This window comes from Lepisma saccharinum, chromosome 15, assembly GCF_977018435.1.
Source record: "Lepisma saccharinum chromosome 15, izLepSacc3.1, whole genome shotgun sequence".
NCBI classification, from domain to species: domain Eukaryota; kingdom Metazoa; phylum Arthropoda; class Insecta; order Zygentoma; family Lepismatidae; genus Lepisma; species Lepisma saccharinum.
The window spans coordinates 12,262,489-12,282,918 of NC_139243.1; the positions used below are offsets into that span (position 1 = coordinate 12,262,489).

General features: G+C 36.6%; 2 protein-coding genes across 3 annotated transcripts in view; one reads left to right on the forward strand and one right to left on the reverse strand.

Moving 5' to 3' along the window:
- The window catches only part of LOC145999587 (uncharacterized), a 30,070-nt gene extending 25,917 nt beyond the window's left edge, over window positions 1-4,153 (reverse strand). Inside the window, exon 1 of the mRNA XM_083136623.1 lies at window positions 3,960-4,153. Coding sequence (XP_082992749.1) covers window positions 3,960-4,052 — 93 coding nt within the window. The 5' untranslated portion in view covers window positions 4,053-4,153. The remainder of the gene's footprint in view (window positions 1-3,959) is intronic.
- Window positions 4,154-4,832: 679 nt separating this feature from the next.
- Window positions 4,833-14,927, forward strand: LOC145999589 (membrane protein BRI3). 2 transcript variants are annotated; one of them, XM_083136626.1, is made up of 4 exons: window positions 4,833-4,969; window positions 6,401-6,479; window positions 8,929-9,107; window positions 11,317-14,927. In XM_083136626.1, exons 2-4 carry the CDS (start codon window positions 6,410-6,412, stop codon window positions 11,446-11,448), a joined length of 381 nt encoding a protein of 126 aa, XP_082992752.1. In that variant the 5' UTR covers window positions 4,833-4,969; window positions 6,401-6,409; the 3' UTR covers window positions 11,449-14,927. The 2 variants fall into 2 exon arrangements, with proteins under 2 accessions (XP_082992752.1, XP_082992751.1); XM_083136625.1 differs by lacking the exon at window positions 4,833-4,969 and adding an exon at window positions 5,174-5,318.
- The last annotated feature ends 5,503 nt before the right edge of the window (window positions 14,928-20,430 follow it).

Genomic DNA, 20,430 nt, shown 5'->3' on the forward strand with positions numbered 1-20,430 from the left:
GTTCAAACAAAAGAAAAATGCAAGTGAAAGCCATCGTATCCTAGTGGAAATGTATGGTGACAATGTCCTAACGCAGGACACGTGTGTGCGTTGGTCTTGACAATTCACAAGTGGTGATTTCGACTTGAAAGACAAAGATTGCCCGGGCCAACCGAAAAAATTCCAAGATGCCGAATTGCAAGCACTGTTGGACGAAGACGATACGCAAACGCAACAACAACTGGCAGAGAAGTTAAATGTTGGTCGCCAAACCATATCTGATCATCATCATGCCATGGGATTTTGCATCACGACAACGCCTCATCACATACAGCGAAAGACGTCAGACACACCATTTCTGCACTTGGCTGGGAATTCTTGCCCCACCCGGCATACGCACCAGACTTAGCCCCTTCGGACTACCACTTGTTTTCAACGATGTCTCACTCACTTTCCCAGCAACACTTCAACAATTACGAAGATGTCGAACAATGGCTTGCTGACTGGATCACCTTAAAATGTGAACAATTTTTCTGGTAGGGCATCCACAATTTGACGGACAGATGGGCAAAATGTATAGCTAGCGATGGCCCATACTTTGAATAAAACATTTGTTACCTTTCTCCCCAGATACACTTGTTTTCTTTAGGATCAATTAAGAATTATTAACCGGCACACCTGGTACAGAATGAATACTAACTGTCATAGAACCTTGGGGAACTCCACACCTTACCTTTTCAAAGTCAGATTTAAGGTTGTTTATGTTATTTGGTTAGGTTAGGTAAGTAGAAGTTCAAATGTGATGTCGTAGGAGTGTAACTTTTGTATCAATATATCATGAGATACCACGTGTAGGGCCTAACTCAAGTCAATTAGTGTTGCACATACGGAATGTTTGGATTCGAAACATTTCAGTATTGTAGAAATTACACTTTAGTTGGCTTTTATAGTGGATAGGTTCGACGTAAAACCGGTAAAGGTTTAGATTGCTTTATGATTTCTCCTTGCACAAAGACTAAGTATCGTAGAATTTTGGAAATTAGTCACACGAAATTTGAATCTTCCTTAAAGTAATGAGCACTGTTTGGACTAAAAAAGTAATTTATGTTGAAAAAAACAACTTGAAAATTACCTTACGCACTTCTCATGGACAAGATATTCTCCGTCGACAAGCGACAGTAAGTATCGTAGAAGCGTGGGAATGAATTTAGAAATAAATCGGAACCTTAGTAGAATGCATTTAGGGACTTTATTTTAATGCTAAGGGAACCAAACCTAACCACAAAAGCATATTTTGAACAAAATCTTAAGTAATCACTAAAAGTCCGCAGTATGTGTTAACAGACGTACATGGAAATCGAACCATGTAAAAATTGCATTCGTGGCATGATGAAATCGCAATAAAACAAAAGAACTTGGGCCGAGAAAAGTAACAAAATACACTTGTAGATCAGCTCCAAGCCAATGTTTTTCATTTTAACAAATATGCCTGTGAGACTTTCTATAATTTTGTCCTACAAAATAAGCACACATTTGCTTGCTACAGCCAGCGCTCCTCCTTGTGCAGAACATGTGCTACTTATCATTGTGTATTGAATGCAAGAGCACTCCATTACCAGTTATGTCCCTCAATCAGAGGTATATAACCGGGGCTAGACTCTAGTTTACGTCCTTCTTGCCCACTCCTTCTTACCTGTTTACGTCTTTTTTGCGCACTCCTTCTTGCCCGTTTAGAAAACCGTGCTAGCAGACAGTCGGCGCTCCGGCATCTGTAGGGTAAGTAAGTTTTTCTTTTTACACTTTCTGTCACTAACCATTCACGGGAACGAGGTATGCCTACAAGGTTAGGTTAGGCCTGTTAGGTTAGGTTCCATTAGCACTCATTTCACCCCTAAATATGTGCTTCATCATCGAAAAATGTCCTCAGTACGTTCGATCACACATATCTGGACAACATCGGTTTTTCTCAATTTTCTCCTCCACGAAAGTTTTCCTCGCCTTGGGATTTACTTTGTTGGATTCCGGTAAGAGTCTAGTTTACGTCCTTTTCCTAAGGAATACGTGTCATATATCGTTAGAAAGGTTATTTTATAAGGAATTCAACAAAGTAAATCCCAAGGCGAGGGAAAGTTTCCTGGAGTAGAAAATCGAGAAAAACCGATGTTCTCCTGATTGAACGTACTGAGGACATTTTTCGATGATGAAGCATATATTTAGGGGTGAAATGAGTGCTAATGGAACCTAACCTAACAGGCCTAACCTAACCTCGCAAGCATAACTCGTTCCCGTGAATGGTTAGTGACAGAAAGTGTAAAAAGAAAAACTTACTTACTCTACGGATGCCGGAGCGCCGGCTGTCTGCTAGCACGGTTTTGTCAGCGGGCAAGAAGGAGTGCGCAAGAAAGACGTAAACGGGTAAGAAGGAGTGGGCAAGAAGGACGTAAACTAGACTCTAGCCTGGATTTCTTATAAAATAACCTTTCCAACGATATCTGACACGTATTCCTTAGGAAAAGGACGTAAACTAGACTCTTACCTAATAGACATACTGATGGCCTTTTAACACTTTTGAAAAAGTCAGGCCAGGCCACTGCCCTCAATCAAGTCTCACACTCTTACAATTGGAACCCTTTGCAAAACAAACACGGTGAAGAAAAAAGAAGACAACTTCTCACAGAACTGCTCCCATCATACAATGGTTCTGAACAATGACGACATCTGTGCAAAGGTGCTAGAAAATCCACTAAGAACATTAATTCCGGAAGTCGCATAGCTTAGGTTAAGTTGGAAAGGACAATTTGGGTCTAACTAGAAATTTAGACTAATGTGGGGACTGATGAGGCCCCAAGAGAAAGAATGTAAAACGTTTTCTGTTGTTTAATTAGAGTATGTTACTGAGCTAAGCATTTATTATAGGGCTGAATCCTTTGGTCGGTTGAATATTGAACATTAATCCTAATACCCTGCGTTAACATGTTTTATCATTTTTATTTTACTTGGTTCAGTGACTAAATTAGAAATAACTGGAAGAGTTTTTAACATTAGTTGTCTCATTCTGTAATCCTTTTTTTCTGTCTCACTGTAAAACTTTCGGTAAATTTCTCGTAACGGACAAACGGATTTCTTCAAATTTACAGGAGAAATTACTTACCGAATGCAGTTTCTTTAGACTTGTGGAAGATCGGGGAAGTGTTTTCTCGCATCGTTCATTGAATTTTGCCGGTAAATCATCTATTTTTCGATATAAATGTGTGACCGATGCACGAAAGCTCTTGCATCCATTTACTTCCAGGTGGATGTAGCCTGTGTGTGATGACGTAATCCCGGTCAGTGTTTCCAAACACGTGTTTTTGTAACTGAAGAAGATACGTTTCCGCAAATGGTTCGTGGGGCTGTGTCAATGGTTCGTGGGGCTATGCGTCAATGGTTCGTGGGGCTATGCGAGAATGGTGTGTGGGGCTACGCATATTTTTTTGAAACCAATTTTTAACTATTGTAACCTATAGTGACCCTACCTAACCTAACCTTACCGGAAATGGTTCGTGGGGCTATGTATGAATGGTTCGTGGGGCTATGCGTCAATGGTTTGTGGGGCTACGTAGGTATTTTTGGGTGCAGTGGAATGGAAACACTGCATGCCGAGTACGGTAGTGAAACTGTGACCGCCATTTTGCGTGTTACCGAAGGCAAAAAGAAACGAAGTAAACTGACTCGATATGTCGCAAATAGAGCTTATTTCCGTGAAATAAGCGAAATGCCACCTTCAGCAATTTTTCTCAATGCAGAATACGTAAGTACGAATATTCAAATTAAATGAACTAGCAAATTTCAGCTGTTTGTCCGATACGAGAAATTTACCAAACTTTCTAAATGCGGACAGTTCAACCATATATCTCTTCCATCGGTCCAATTTTAGTTATTGAGATTACCGAAAATATGTTTTGGGTTATTTGGATTTCTTGTGTACACAATTTACTCACCGGTTTTAAAAGACCAAGTTCCTGTAACATTCGACGGTTTTCTTCAATGCTATTCATACGCATCTTCTCATAATCACTTTCCTCTTCATCCATTTTTATGAAATGCTGGCCTTCAGTCTATATTTAATAATCAATTACACAATTAATAATTAAAAATACATGTGCAGACGTTCCCGCCAAAATCGAAAAAGCAAATGACCAAAACAAAACTTCCTGCATCTCCCTTATCGCACAACGCGATAGGAACCTTGCTTTCTGACGTCACAGCATAAAGCATTAATCGTTAGGCTAAATCCCTAAGTTGTTAGGTTAGGCATGTTACGTTTAGTTATCTTAGCATAAAAAACACATTTGTAGTGTATTTATGGCAAGATAAATAAATATAACAGACTTAAGTTATCAACGTATTTCCACTATATCTGATGTCAGGACACGAAGTTGATATCGCGTTGTGCGATAAGGAAGGCTATTGACTGGACAGTTCTGCAAACGATGTCTAAACTTTTGATTTTATGCCTGGGCGCTTGCAAACTTAGCCTTTCTAAATTACTCGCATAAGCACATAGAAGCAGGTTTACAGCAAGAAGAAATATTTTTATATGTAAATAGGCATATCAGGTTTAAAGACATGCATGACAACTGACAAGACATACATCACTTTTACTTAATTATACGATAACTTTTCAGTGTGTTAAAATTGTATTTGGTGTAATTAGTACATTTCTCTTCTACATTGAGATGGAAATAAGAAGAATATGTTTAGATATTACGCTGTATAAATTACTACGATGTCTCGGCATTTTTTTGTGGTTCTTGCGCTTGTGTCTTGACTTTGACAGTGTACAAATTGTTCATGAACGAGTTATGATGTTTTTTATGTTTCCTTCCGGTCAAGCAGTCACGAGCTGATTAGTCTTTTCCTTCATCGCTTTTCAAGGAAACTCTGCAATAGCATTTGTTAAAACAAATGTTCATCACACTTTTGTACAAAAAGTTGTAGGTTGTATTATGTAAGTAGATATCTTTTATTGCTTTAATCAAGTTACACGAACGTATCATCAAAATTCTCGGAAATTTCACAATTACCAATGTGTTTGAAATATTAAATCAAATGCGTGCTAGATTCTGACGCACTGGGTTATCTTATTATCAGTAATATTTTAGTTGCGATTGCCATTTATTGTGATTATGCAAATTATTTTTGTTGTTCATCCAGGTGTCAGTAACTGTTTGACGTTCTCCATGCTGTTCTAAGCAAGATTTTTTTAAAATTGATGAACAGCTATCAGTTCTACATTTATAATAGAAAATAGAATCTACAAGTTGCACTACCTTGATTAAGTGTAATATTACTGCATGGTTGGTATATATTAGTAGGAAACTACACATAAAATGTTAATTATAAGGTTAATTTTTTAGGCGTAGCTGATTTTAATTTTCGAACACTCAAAATCGTATTGTTACTTATACATATAATTCAAATGTAAGTTTTTATTTCACCAAATATGCCTGCATATAGTAGCATTATTAGAATATAAGTGATTTTGATAATATTCTATAATATCATACACAAAGAAAATGTTAAAATTTATTTCATAGAATTTTTGTTTTTACATTCAATGTAATATACAAAGTATACTTTTTTTTATTTAATTACTTTATTTAGCAGGATATAATATGTTTGGTAACAGTTTCATAGATCGGAGACACATTAAAATCAGATATTTTGTGTTTCGCATGGTTCGTACTTACCAATTGTGTATTGCGGAACATAGTTCAAGGTGCCATTATGTTTTTTACACAAAAAGAAACTCAATTTTTCACATTGAGTGCTTTTTTTTTATTATTATTCCTTTCTTCGCTTCCGGAACACACAATATGGCAGACACATCTTGACTCACGTTGTGGGTATGCAGTGTTTGAACCGTCTACAGCGAAAAATACCTATCGTGTTCGTCACCGGTGGAAATTATACATTATGCACGGGTAGCTGACATATAGCCCGGGTAACTGACAGATAGCCCTACGAACCATACACTGATAGCCCCACAAACCATTCACGGATATCCCCACAAACCATTTCCGATAAGGTTAGGTTAGGTTAGGTTTGGTTAAGTTAGGCAAGCATAGTAAAAAAAAAGGGGGGGCTTGGAACACTGACAGGGGCTTAATGATAGCAATGGCAATTTTGCGTCGGTGAAATATTTCTCTTGAAAAATACATCATTTCCTGGTTAAATATATTCCACAATGAAAAAAAATACCTCGACGAACGTTGTAAACCTTGGAGAAACTCATTTCCGTAAGTAGTTTCTTGTGTAAAATTGAAGAAATGTGTCTCCGATGTATGAAACTGTTACCATATGTTTATTTCTATTAGATTATGCATTATATTTTTGTTACACAACTACATTTCCGTATACGTACTTATTTTTCTTACAGCTATCAAGCATGGAAAGGCCTCAGGAATATGAAAAACCTCCACCATATTCACCATACCCTAACCCTAATCAAGAACCAGGTAAGGAATAAAGAAAACTTTAAAAGTCTTGAAGCTTTCCTGGTGACTAATGATGTAAAGGTTCTCTTGGGCTATCGACCAGGTGAGTTGTGGAAACGATTCCAAGCTTTCGAAAGCTAATGTTGCTCTCATCTTCCAGGTAGAAGTGAAGATGAGAGTGACGTTAGCTCTCGAAACGTGGAATCCTTTCCACAACTCATGTGGTTGATAGCCCGAGATAATCTTTTCATCAGATACAAATGTTACTTCAGGAATTCCTGCTACTTGATGACTCACTGAACTTCTTATTTTCTAGCAAAATACATGGGAGAAACTAAGCGATGGCAATTGAAAGGGGAGTTACGTTGGCTAGAAGGTGCTTATATATTCATGGTGAATATATACTATGTACAGTGGGATCCATGAGTATTACCATGCAAATTGCCCATGACTATTTTCATTCGGTAAAAATTTACTATCCTTCAGACACCTCTAATTTTTTCGTTTCGTCAATTTTTGACATTCGTACTTACGTATCTGCTTCGCGGAACATTCCTGAAGGTGTATCAACATTGTTTTGATGAAATTAATTGCAATTTTTCACATTACCAGTACGACTTTCTGATAGGCCTTTTCGCTTGCCTGAGACGAACTAACCTAACCACGTGCCAATGGTTCGTGGGGCTAGCGCCAATGGTTCGCAATTATTTCCAATTTCTAGATCCTGATACTTACACGACACCAAATTTTAACTATGTTTCCTAACCTAACAGAATTAACCTATCCACGCGCCAATGGTTCGTGGGGCTAGCTATTCTCCGTCGGAGAATTAATTTTCAACGAACAAAATGAATTTCAGCTATGAAACATTCTTACATCACACAAAACACCTTCCCGATGTTCGACAATGCTACAGTAACTTATTACGGTAAGTAGTTTCTTCTGTAAAAAGAAATAAATGTGTCCGAAGGATAGTAAACAAATACCGTTTTTAGTTTTATTTTAATTCTTGAGAAACTTATTGGGTCAAATAAAGTGCACAAACATGATGATGGACAATTTGCACGATAGTACTTGTGGATCCCACTGTACTTATATATTCTTCTCTGACAAATCCAAACAACAGAAATCCTTGACAAAATAGGGTAATAAAGGACAGTTATTTGTGCAGCCATCATCTAACTAGACTTGCATCTGCAGTCAATACCAGTGATATGTTGTTCATGTCTTCAGATTTGTTGTTGATTGTGATTTGCTAATGCCAAGAACAATGTTTAAACTGAAAGAATGTAAGGGTGGCAAAAAAAAAAAAAAGATGTAAAAAAGTGCTTCCCTGTGCTTTGCACCACGCCATGAAGGCGTATAGGGTGTGTGGAGTTAGGGCCCCACACTTTCTTGATTATGGCTGAAGGTGGGGGTGATGTGATCAGCACCATGCCCCTGGCTTCCTTTACCCCCCCCCCCCAGTTTCCTCCAGGTACCCACTTTATACGACTGGGTGTGCGTCGGAGCCTCTTTAACAGGTGGAAGAAATCCCGGTTCTCCCTCGCCGGGGATCGAACCCTGGTCTCTCACATGGTAGTCAGATGTCCTAACTACTGAGCTACCGTGGCTTCAAAATGTTAAGAAGATATTAGTTTCCTACACAGCATTAACATCTAAATGCTATTTTGTATACTTGTATGTTTAATGGTGGCTTCCTTCATACTAAGGAAAAAGTGCTGATAGGAAGAGACGAGAAATAAGACCACATAGCAAAAATATGCTCCCTTGAAAATGGAAACTGAAGTAGTTTTGCAAAATGCTGTTCTATATGTAATAAACCAAATAGAGTGATTACGTTGTAGAATATACTGTTTACAGTTATAAATAATAAAACAAAAATGTATTTTCCAATCAAGGCATACAAACATAGAATTTTTAGACCAGCCTTACACTTTGACAGTTCCTTTGGCAATCATTGTTACACGAAATTTGAATCTTCTTTAAAGTAATGAGCACTGTTTGGATTTCGAAAAAAAGTTATTTATGTTGAAAAAACAACTTAAAAATACCTTAAGCAAGCAAGCGCGCTCCCCATGGACAATGTATTTTCAATTGACAAGCGACTGTAAGTGACGTAGACTAGTGGGAATTAATGTAGAGGTAAATCGGAACCTTAGTAGAATGCATTTAGGTACTTTATTTTAATGCTAAGAGAACCAAACTTGTACTGCTTAACCTAACTACGAACAAAATCTTAAGTAATCGCTAAAACTCCACAGTTTGTGTTAAAAGAAGTAAATCTAAATCGAACCATGTTAAATTTACATTCGTAGCGTGATGAAATCTCAATAAGACAAGAGTACCTTAAGCCAATAGGAACTATTAAAATTCATTGTCTAAAGGGTTGGTGTTTGCATACACAATCTATAAAATTTCCATTAGGATTAATTTAGTGAAATTCTTTTGTTTGTATTCATCCAAACAGGTTTCATTCCCAGTGTGAGTACCCAAGTACCTACAACTGCACAGATACCACCAGGCTACCAATCTTATCAAGAACCCCAGGGGCAAGTTGCAGGGAACTTCATACCTTCCTATGGGACCACTCAGGTGCACGTTCAGCCGACAGAAATAATCCTAATCGGAGCGTGTCCTGCATGCAGGGTAAGTTTTTACAATTTGGATTCTGTGTGTTACAAGATTTTGTTTCTGCCGAAACTGAAAATGTACGAAAATGGTAGTTTAATACAAAATCCATAATACTCTTGTTAAAATATCTTTGTGCCCCCCTCTTCGCTATAAGGCGTACGGTTTTAGAACCGATATTGGGCAGAGCCACGCAGAGGACCTTGGCGACCAGCTAATGGCAGGAGTGCAATGTTGTACGGTTAGAAAACTGCGGTGCACGAGTTAAACGCCATGTTCTGTAGATTTTTCAGCGATAAATGCAGGCTCGACCAGGACTCGAACCCACATCTCTGGCATACAATGTCATTGCTCTGCCACTGAGCTACCGAGCCGGCCTGGCTTCACCCAATTTTTCGCTGTCAAGTTCAATACATACCTACATGTCTGTTAAGTATTTGTGGGATAAAGCAGAAAATTTTCCAGCAAAACACCTGTAGTAATACATGATTGCATGCATCCAAATGAAAGCATCCTCCATACACATGTTTTCTCTTCGTTGAAAAATCCAATAAACTTACAAATGGTCAAAATGACTCCTAAAGGTGTAAATGGGAGATGGTCGTTTTCCTTTGTTAATGTCTTCAGAGGCAGCCATCTTGGATGTATGACATCACACAGGCCATACGACACAATAGTAGGAATCGACAAAATATCACAGGCAGTAATTATCCCCCTTTATATGCCTGAATGTCAAGTAAAGTGTAAAATACGCTTAGAATCCTTGCAGAAATGGGTACGACATAGTTTCACTGGATATATCTCCATAACAGTGCAAGATATAAAAAAACTGTAAGAATCAATTTTGTTCCTTTTTCAATCCTGAACAAAATATGTATGTTAAATAATTATCAAAAATCACTCTTGAAGGAGTTACGATCCATTTTCTTTGTTAGTGCATGAAGTGGCAGCCATCTTGGATTTATTTACGTCACACAGGCCATCTGGCCCAATTGCGAGCAAAACAGTAATTTTTCGCTATCGCTGTTTTACCTGTGTGAAATCGTATGCCAACAGTGTTGCAAAGGCAACAGATCCTGTTGCAGTAGCATTAGAAGAGACGATTCCACACAGGTGCGACAGCGAAAAATCAGGCGAAGCCAGACTGGCTCATAGCTCGGTGGTAGTGTTTATTATTTTGATTAATGATACACGTGATACAGAAAACAAACAAATATTTAAAAAAAGAAGAATTCAGGCACCATGGAAACTAGTCCAGGGGCATTTGTAATCCCGTGGGTTTTTGAATAAAGGGAATATATGACTACCGGTAATACGTTGCTAGTGTGGTTCACATCATGTATGTACTACCAGGTGTTTTGCTTGCAATTGGGCCAGATGGCCTGTGTGACGTAAATAAATCCAAGATGGCTGCCACTTCATGCACTAACAAAGAAAATGGATCCTAACTCCTTCAAGAGTGATTTTTGATAATTTTTTATACATTCATTTTTTGTTCAGGATTGTAAAAGGAACAAAATTGATTCTTAGTTTTTTTATCTCACACTGTTATGGAGATATATCCAGTGAAACTATGTCGTACCCATTTCTGCAAGGATTCTAAGCGTATTTTACACTTTACTTGACATTCTGGCATATAAAGGGGGATAATTACTGCCTGTGATATTTTGTTGATTCCTACTATTGTGTCGTATGGCCTGTGAGACGTCATACATCCAAGATGGCGTCCTCTGAAGACATTAACAAAGGAAAATGACCATCTCCCATTTACACCTTTAGGAGTCATTTTGACCATTTGTAAGTTGGATTTTTCAACGAAGAGAAGACATGTGTATCGAGGATGCTTTCATTTGGATGCATGCAATCGTGTATTCCTACAGGTGTTTTGCTGGAAAATTTTCTGCTTTATCCCACAAATACTTAACAGACATGTAGGTATGTATTGAACTTGTATAAAGAAGGATTGATTTGGTTTACCTTACTTCGCTTTTCTGCTACTTTTGAGTAATTGCAAAGATGAGGATGAGTGAAGACATGATGAAGTGGCACAACGAACACCCCAGGATGGGATAAAGAAAGGAACACACCAAAAATGTCTTTTTACAATATGGGAATGAAGCATATTGCAGATCTAGTTTTCACAAGGTAAAAACATTCCAAGCAGTGATAACATTTCAATTTGCCATTATTATGCATTAATTAAATTGTAATATCAATTACTTTGCAGATTGGAGTTCTAGAGGATGACTACACATGCCTAGGTATATTCTGCGCCATTTTCTTCTTTCCGTTTGGAATCCTGTGCTGCTTGGCCCTGAAGAACAGAAGGTGCTCTAACTGCGGGGCCTATTTTGGATAGTCAGATGACTTAACCAAGGGTTTCTCTGAAATTAGAATAACCGGTACACACGAAATTTGCATGACAGAACATATCACGCTGGCATTCGGAAAGGCAGATATTACTTAATGTCACTTCTAAAGGTGATGCATATAACAAAGAAAACGAAAGCAACTATACCGTGTATAGAGTTCCTACTATGAGTGCTGCTGTTGCTTTCAACCAAAGTAAAAGCCTTTTTTTGTGATAAAAAAAATGTTTTGGACGTAGACGTGAATTGAAAGAACATTCCATTATGTATACTTGACATTTTGAGACATACAGCAGTTGTTTTTTGTACACTTTTTATGTTTTAAAACATGTAGTGAAAGATGGAACACGGTAATACCAAGAGGGCTGTCAGTAGTAGTAAGAGTTGTGAAGGAATTTAGAAAATCTGCCAAAATTTACTATTTTAAAGATACCCCCCAATCATATTTAATGTTTTTGTGAATATTATTTGTACTAAAGTGTTTAATTACCAATAATATATAAGTGTGGACACATACGTATTCCACAACAATAAAAATGAACACTACATCTGTAAAATCATGTTTATGTATATGGTTAAAATGTTTGTCACAAAGGAAATATTGAACTATGAAGTAGTTAAGTAATTATAATGTTTGCAATATAGTGTGTTGAATTGCATTTTTAAGTAAATATAATGTCTTGATTATGGTAAGGAAGATGAAAATCTCTTGAGAACAATTAAGAATACAATACAGATATATATTTTGATTAAACAATTTACTTGTTCAGATTGCTTTGATTATCACACTTTAATCTTTAAGCTATTTTTTTTTTTGTATATGCACTTTATTGTTGTTTGTTGTACTATTGTTTAGTTTTTCATTTTATGCACCAGTGTCTTTAAATATTAATTGGCCTACATTTATGTACAAAAGCTTTCTTCATACTGACCTTAAGTGCCTAGGATGTAATTGAACAATCCTTATTAATTCCAACTTTCAAATCTAAAACTATTTCAACTCAAAAGAACTTCATATTGACAATAGCATAAGCATAGTTTGGTTGATATCACCATTATATTCGTATGGATGTATGTACCATGTACGTATCTTGTAATATGTATCAATTTTTGGTCAAATTACATGTAAGTACATCTTTGGCTGGTATTTTTAGAAAATGCGCTTGTATATATTTATGTGTAATGATGTCTCTACTGTGTATTCTAAAGACAAAAGGAATTTGTATATTGGAAATGTCTTGAAACTTGTATGACAAATTATAAATGGAAATGTAGTCCAGACAAAAATAATAGTATACGTTACAGCCAAAATTGATGGCTTTATGGGGTCAGGTTTTACACGAGCTCCATCTTGTTATTTTTCACTTGACAATGTATGAAATGAAAATTTTTATATTTATACCTTGTAAATTGTGTATACGTAGCTTTTATGTAAATAATAAATAATATTGTTGTAAATGGATGCAGGTTCACATCATTATTCTGTTATGCAGTAAATGGCTTTAGATGCAACTAGCAATAGGTTATTTTTATTTACATTTTAAATTTCAAGCACAATTACTATTAACTTGCTAAGTGTTCCAGGTTCAGACTTCTGGCTAGGCGGTGGACGTGAGCACATTTTACTCTGAATGAGCTTCTTGATTTTGTGCAAAATTACATCTCTCATTTGATTAGCAACTTTACATTTTGAAACCTGAGAGCAGGGGAAATTGGTTTGTCAAAATAGGTGAGAATCAGGGAAAGTTCAAAGGGTTTGACTTGTTATAAGCCCACTTTATGCACAGAAAGGATAATCAGGACTGGGTGTAGTGTTTCAAGTGGGATCCGAACCACTATGTGCCTCAACGAGGTAAGAAACCTGAGAACCCTTGATTACCAAGGGATGGCATTACTATATCAGGTGGGAAGGGAAACTTCACCTGGAACTAGTCAACCTCCTGACTAACCATCTACCTATAGGAAAAATAAAAAAAATAAAAACTAGGCAAAATGACACCCAAGTGACAAGGAACCTATCTGTTTAGAAGATTGAAATTTTTCTTCAGGCCCATTTCCCAAATTTGCTAGGTAGCATATCACTCCATTTTTATGTGAAGTTTCCTTCAGGGTTTGTGGATTGAGTTGGTGTTTTAAGTCCATTTCATGCACAGTAACGCTAATAGGGACTGGACCTACAGTTTAAAGTGGGATCCGAACGTCTATGTGCCTCCACCGAGTATGAATGGGACCTCTTGATTACAAGGCGATGGCGCAACCACTATGCCATCGGGGAACCTGCCTTCAGAGTTTGTTTCTACTCATTCGTTAGAACTTTGTAACACACACACACAAAAGAACTATAGTCGAGGCTGATTAGGCCCTAGAGCCTCTTTGTGGCCAATGATTACCACTGCTGATTTCGGGCTTAGTAAGTTCACAAAAAAAATTAAATGCAAACCCTTATTTTTTACATCATAAACCAGCAGTGAAATAATTGGAACAAGTTCAATTAAAAAATTACGTAACTATACAAAATAAAACTCATTGGTTACCATCTTCTCTCAATATTTCCATGTTAGAATTTAGTTCCCCCTTATTTACAGTTTTTCAATTTGCATATATTTTTCTGAGGGGATGACATTAAAAATACAATTATATAATTTGATTAAAAATACAATTATATAATTTGTGTAGACTTCATTTTAACTTCCAAGTTGGAATTCTACAGGCGCACCTACCAGTGCTTTTGTGACGAGTTTTTAAATTTACACTATGCTATATACACTTTTGCTTGGCTTGTTACGTGACGTTTGTGTATACATGTTCTTACTTTATTAATATGAATCAGGAATTGGAAAGGAGTCATTTTGTTTTACTTTCAGAATATATACTTGCTTGCAAAAATTATGATCTGGAAAATGCATGCGTATTGTTAAGCATTTGTTATACTGGCAGCAGAACATACATTGTATGGAACACAAACATAAAATGCTAAATTGATCACATTCTATTATTTAATCTTGACACTATATTTTTTTTCTATGGCATGTGAAAGGTTTTTATTGTAAATACTTTTGCACTCAACCCTTGAATTAAAGTTGGACCTAGATGGCAATGGCACATATAATTCAACAGATTATTGTAAAAGGTAATGATTGCTGCTACAACTGTTTTAAGCATTGCCATTTGGCTGGTAGCTTTTTTTTGGGGGTGTGGTGGTTAGGTTAGACATGTTTAATTTGGTTCTCTTAGATGATGATGACGAAAAATGGTTGTAGCAGCAATACCAACCATTGTAAAATTAGTAAAAAAGAACGAGATGTTAATTGTAAACTGATTTGATTTGATCTGCAATATATGTTGTAAAAGTGAGAAAGTACATTTGTATGTTTCTACTCTAAAGCTTCTTACATTTTTACAATTTACTGTAATGATAAATGTTTACTAATCTGTTTTTTCAAATTGTGTGCAGATTTTGTAAAGAAAATCATATTTTTTTAATAAAGGGTAATATGAAGATAATTAGTTTTTATAATGCATCTCCTATGCATAGTGTATTCATAAATTATGAAAAATATGACTAGCTGGGGAATAGCACATTGCAGCAGCGTGCATTCGGGGTATGCAATGTGTACCCACCACATGCAAGAAAAATAAGAAATTTCAAATTTCTTCACTCTGAAACTCCTGTTTCAAGTCCTGATTGTGCCCACAATATTGCCTAGGTATTTCCAATGGTCAAAAGGTCCAGGGCATGTAATATTTTTTTTCAATCTTAGAAAGGTTGGCAGTAGTCAACAGATATACTAATTGCAATATCAATTAGTGCTTAAAAAGGGAGGGTTTTTTCCACAAAGCATCCCCCCCCAGCCAGATAATATTTTACATGTCTGGCTTTGATGTCAATGAACATTTCCACATCATAAATACAACTCAGCAGGATCTGTAAAGTAGGTATGTAATAGAATGCAGGATAATTAATCTATTAACTGCGGCGAAGCTATATATAATTCTAAAATTGGGTCTTTTTTGCGGAGCGTCTACATGTAGACGGTGTTTCAAAATTAACGGTGCTTGTATTGTGGAAAGTAATTTTTATAGACCACTTTTTCGTGATATTAGTTTCTGTGAGCTATTGGCAACCAAAAAATCCATTCTTGATGCTTTGACAAATATTTTTTTTGCAATATGGACTTAGAGCAGTGGAGGTGTTGGTAGGGTGTCTGACTGCAATACAGGAGACCCAGGTTCGATTCCTGGAGTGTGTTCTGAGGTTGGAATTTTACCAGCCTAGTCTGCATAAATCGGCTATGGGGCTCGCACAGCCTCAAATCAATGTGTACCTGTCTGTGTGTGTGTGTAGAGAGAGAGAGATTATTGTAAAAAGATGTTTTTATTAATTTTTAGATTTTCATTCAATTCTTGCTTTACTAGGGTTGTGACAAATGCTCTATAAATTGCCAGTAACAAATTCATACCAACGAAAAATTGGTAAACCTTTTCTTTTTCTCAAGCGAACATTTTATTCCTCAAAATGCATGTTTAAATGTGCAGCAGTGGCGTATACTGGGTTAAGAACATGGGCTATCATAGTGCTCGAATGTACAAAAATTTGCTGGTGGGGGTGTTTTTGTTATTTTTAACTCATTTGGGGTGGTGGGTTGAAGTGATGTGACTGATTAAAAATATATACCTCATAAATAAAACATGAAAATATACACTGTCAGTAAGGAAAGGATTTTAAGAATTTCATTCTTATTTGCATAAATGAGAGGCCCATATACGAGAATAAAAATAAAATTTGAACCTACCTATTTTCACAATTTTAAGTTCAGGTACTCCTTGTTGGCGCAGTAATAACGTCGTCGCCTTGAAACTAAGGGGTCCCGGGTCCGATACATGGTGGTTTAGAAATCACTTTTAACTGTAGGTCCGATCGCCATTAGCTCATCTGTTCATAAAGTGGACATACAAGAAAAATCCACAACGATTTGGAGCTTATCGTCATTCGTAAGCCGAAAAGACAGTTCACAACACAGCACGTATCATTCACAAAAATACAATCCACTCACTACTGTATTCACATGCTGCCTCTAAATAAATTCCATGCACCAAGACCACTCGACACGATCTAGATTAGAACTGGCCCTTGTCATTTCGGTAAACCATTCCTGCTCAGCCAACAATTTTCTACTCCCCACTGTGATAGTTGTTTGAAGGTCAACGACCTCTTTTTCAACTCCTCTGGGTTCCAATGATGTTCTTGTCCTGCCACATGACCCTTTCAACTTGCCCACGATAATTCCCCATTCCTGGGAAAATTACATGGGAAAAATTGGTTTGCAACATTGACCCAGACTGTTGAGGAAGTTCAGAGGGTTTTTTTCCCCGCCATATGCAACCCTGTTCTCTCTCCTGTAACAGTTTGACTCCACAATTCCCAGATCCTGGGGAAATTACATGGGAAAAATTGGTTTGCAACATTGATCGGAGCCCTGTCAAGCTTACCCGTCACCCTCGTGGAGTTGCCCGCCAGCTGGGCCAGCCATCTCGCGAATTCAAAGAAAGCGGGCAATGTTTTCAACTTCTAAGAAATCAGGTTCATCTTCTTATTGAAATGAACAATTTTATGCACATTTTCTGATAGATATTTTTTCTGTATTTTATTCCCCGAGTCTGGGCTTGGCAGATAAGCCTAGATAGCCCCGAATATACGACTATGATGTGCAGTTTGAATCTAGTCCCGATTGTGTTTGGTGCACTCAAGCGAGCCTAAAATAAAATTTACTTATCTCTAGTCTAGAAGAACTGACTAACATTGTGGCACAGAAAAAATAGTTTTCCATTAAGAAACTATAAGATTGTAATTGACAGTTTTCAGAAGCCCTCGCCAAGTATACATGTGTATCTTGAGCAAAATGTCATGATTAGAGCCTGGAAGTTCAGGCATTTATTTTCGTTAAAATAGGCAGGCAAAAAGGCATTTATAATGTGGAAAATAGGCACTAAAAATGAAAAAAGGCAAAATAAACCGAAAAAAGGCACATTTGGAAGTCGCTTACTTTTATCTCTAATTTCTGGCAAAATGTTAAAATCTAAATTGGGAAGAGCATTTCAATTTTCTCCGTCTTCATTGCACATAACTACGAGGTGCTTTTTAAGTTCTCAACATTCATTGATAGTCGTCTGTCAGAGAGAATGTTTTTCAATAGAAAATGATCTTTCTACTTCGACAGAAGTTATTGGAGCATACATAAAACAAGCTAATGTAGCTGGACTCATTTCGGTAACAGCATTTTCACCTTTTAGAATATCACATATTGTTTTCAATTGTTTCAGGTCCTCATTTGCACTCACTACCCGTTTGCACTTTTCCGCAACAGCTGACCCCTTTTCTCCTGGCACTTCCATCATCTGCTGCATAGATTCCTCGAACATTTTCATGGATGCTATAATTGTAATTGTCTCTGGCAATGCACCATAATGTGCAAAAATAAATTTGAATAGCACAGGTTTTTTTTTTGCACTTCACGAATTGAAGCCGCTTCATTTTCTGGAAGAGCATCGATCATCTCACTGATTTTTTCAAGGTTGTTAGCATAATATATAGCTGCTGATATCCAGGTTCCCCATCTCGTCAAGACTGGTTGCTGAGGTAAACTAAGCTCAATCGCAACTTCCTGAAATTTTCGGGTTCGAGAGGGAGATTTCAGAAATATCTTCTTTGTGTTCGAAATCAACCTGTCCACTTCAGCAGTCAATCATGCACAAGAAATGTTAACGGAAAGGCAATATCCTAACTCAGCATGAAATACTTTTTTCTCACTCTTTTCTCTTTCAGCAATGTTGAAACATGCGTGAATTCAATATTACTTAAATAAGGCGAAAAAAAATAAATGCCAACGTTTTTTTGGGAGAAAAATAATTTATATACACATTTTTTTAAAAAAATTGTCAAATTTCATTGAAAAAGGCAAAAAAGGGATTATAATTAAAAATAGGCAGTGGGGTCCCAAATAGGCAAAATGAAAAGGCTTCCAAAACATTCGAAACAACATAAGAAACGTATATCCGGAAAAATTTTATCAATATATGCAGTAGATAAAAAAGAGGCATTTTGCCAAACTTCCGGGCTCTAGACATGATACACCACTGGATATTTGTTACAAAGCTTTTTGTTTGATTTATATAACAATATGCTGATAACCCATCGGTAGGGACACAAATTTATGGTAAATAAAAACTGAGGAGAGTGGTAAATAAAAACTGAGGAGAGTGGTAAATAAAATGTTAGATCAGCGGTGGAAAAAAAACGGGCACACACTTTTTCATCATGAGAGGAAACAACATACAAAAGAGCTATAACTTGATAAACTATTTCTTCATTTTTATTTACTGTACACATACACAAGTACTTAGCTGAACAACCAAAAATAAAACATCAACACAAAATCACTTCATTTCTAAAATGCATATTCGGGGGGAGAAAGGAATGCAGCTTAACAGGGAGCGAAGTTTTCGAACTGAGATTACGTGCATGGGAAATCCCAATTTGCAGTGTCTTCCTGATGTGATCGAAGATAAAACGTTCTTCATCTGCAAGTGGTAGGAAACTTTAGGCAAACGTTTCGTTACAAATAAGACAGTTTGCGCGCACAACCTCGATTGCCGGTTTTTAAGTGTTTTCCACTTAATTTGATGATATTTCATGGTTATTTCGTGGAAAAGCACACATTTTGCATTACTTCGCGAATAAAACTCATGCCCATTTCATCATTGGGGGTGTAGTTATGTGTAGAATGTTCAAAATTGCATCTTTTTTTCACATTTCGCGCATCGCGAAAATTCAATGTCCCTACCCATCGGCATTCAAAGCTAAAAATTAGGGCACATATCAAAATAAATAATGCCCTAGTAAAACTTGTTTTTACACAATCTCTCACCTGTAAGCCCCACCAGGTTTTGTGCACATTTTAAATTGCAAATATGGTTATTACCAAATGTCAATGGATATCAAAATATAATAAGGACCACATACAAAATTACTCTGACGAAGACCCATGGCACTACAGCCCTTGACAAGTTTTGGCCTTGTTGACAATCATTTTGTATTCTCTGTTTAAAGCTTACTATCAAGAGTTACGTTACACACAATAAGTAGGACTATAGCTTTCACAGAAGACTGCCTATTCCTAAAACAACATAAATGTACAAGCTGACACATTTAAAAAGTGTCGAATCTATTTTGTGTAGACATTTGTATTCGAGTAATCTCAGTAAAGTTGAAAGTCAATTGTACACTGACAACTTATGGTGAAAAGATTATATAAACTTGTTTAACAAATAAAGGCAGGCTGTGCCGAAATCTTATACCCTGGATTTCGCGAACATTTCAAATGTTTATCAAATAAATAAGTTTTTTGTAACAAAGGGTGTTTCTAAATGGACCCCAAAGGCATTCTGTCTAAAACGGTTTACTAAAAACTGCTTGTTTCTCAAGTATCTAGTCACAATTTTTCAAATATGATTGTTATTCTTAACATAAAGATGCCGTAGGCCACCAATATAATTTATGAGCTGATTATTCACTTGCACCAAGGTTGCATTAAATATATTAGTCACCATATAATTAGGTTACTGAAGATCATCAATCTTTGTAATTAAATGTTAATCATCATCTGTGAACATGGATGATTAAAGATTATACTTAGCTGTATTCATTCCAAGATGGCAGTGTCATGTTACATTTGCATCCAAACCAATGGGCATCATGTAAATGAAGGAATTCACAACTATAGCAGCATACCACACTAACTAAAGTCACAACAGCTTCTACTTGTCTTATGAATGTCTTTTTAGTACCGTGAAACCATTTTTTCTACAATAATTCCTTAGTTTGTGACTACGTACGTAAATAAGCCTTCAAAAATGTCAATATCCTGTTCTATTTCTCCCCCAATGTTACCAGATCCTCACTTATAAGCACATAT

Coding starts and splice junctions, on each gene's coding strand:
- LOC145999589 (XM_083136625.1), top strand. Junction 6,480..8,928: donor TAACCCTAATCAAGAACCAG/GTAAGGAATAAA, acceptor TCATCCAAACAG/GTTTCATTCCCAGTGTGAGT. Junction 9,108..11,316: donor GAGCGTGTCCTGCATGCAGG/GTAAGTTTTTAC, acceptor ATTACTTTGCAG/ATTGGAGTTCTAGAGGATGA.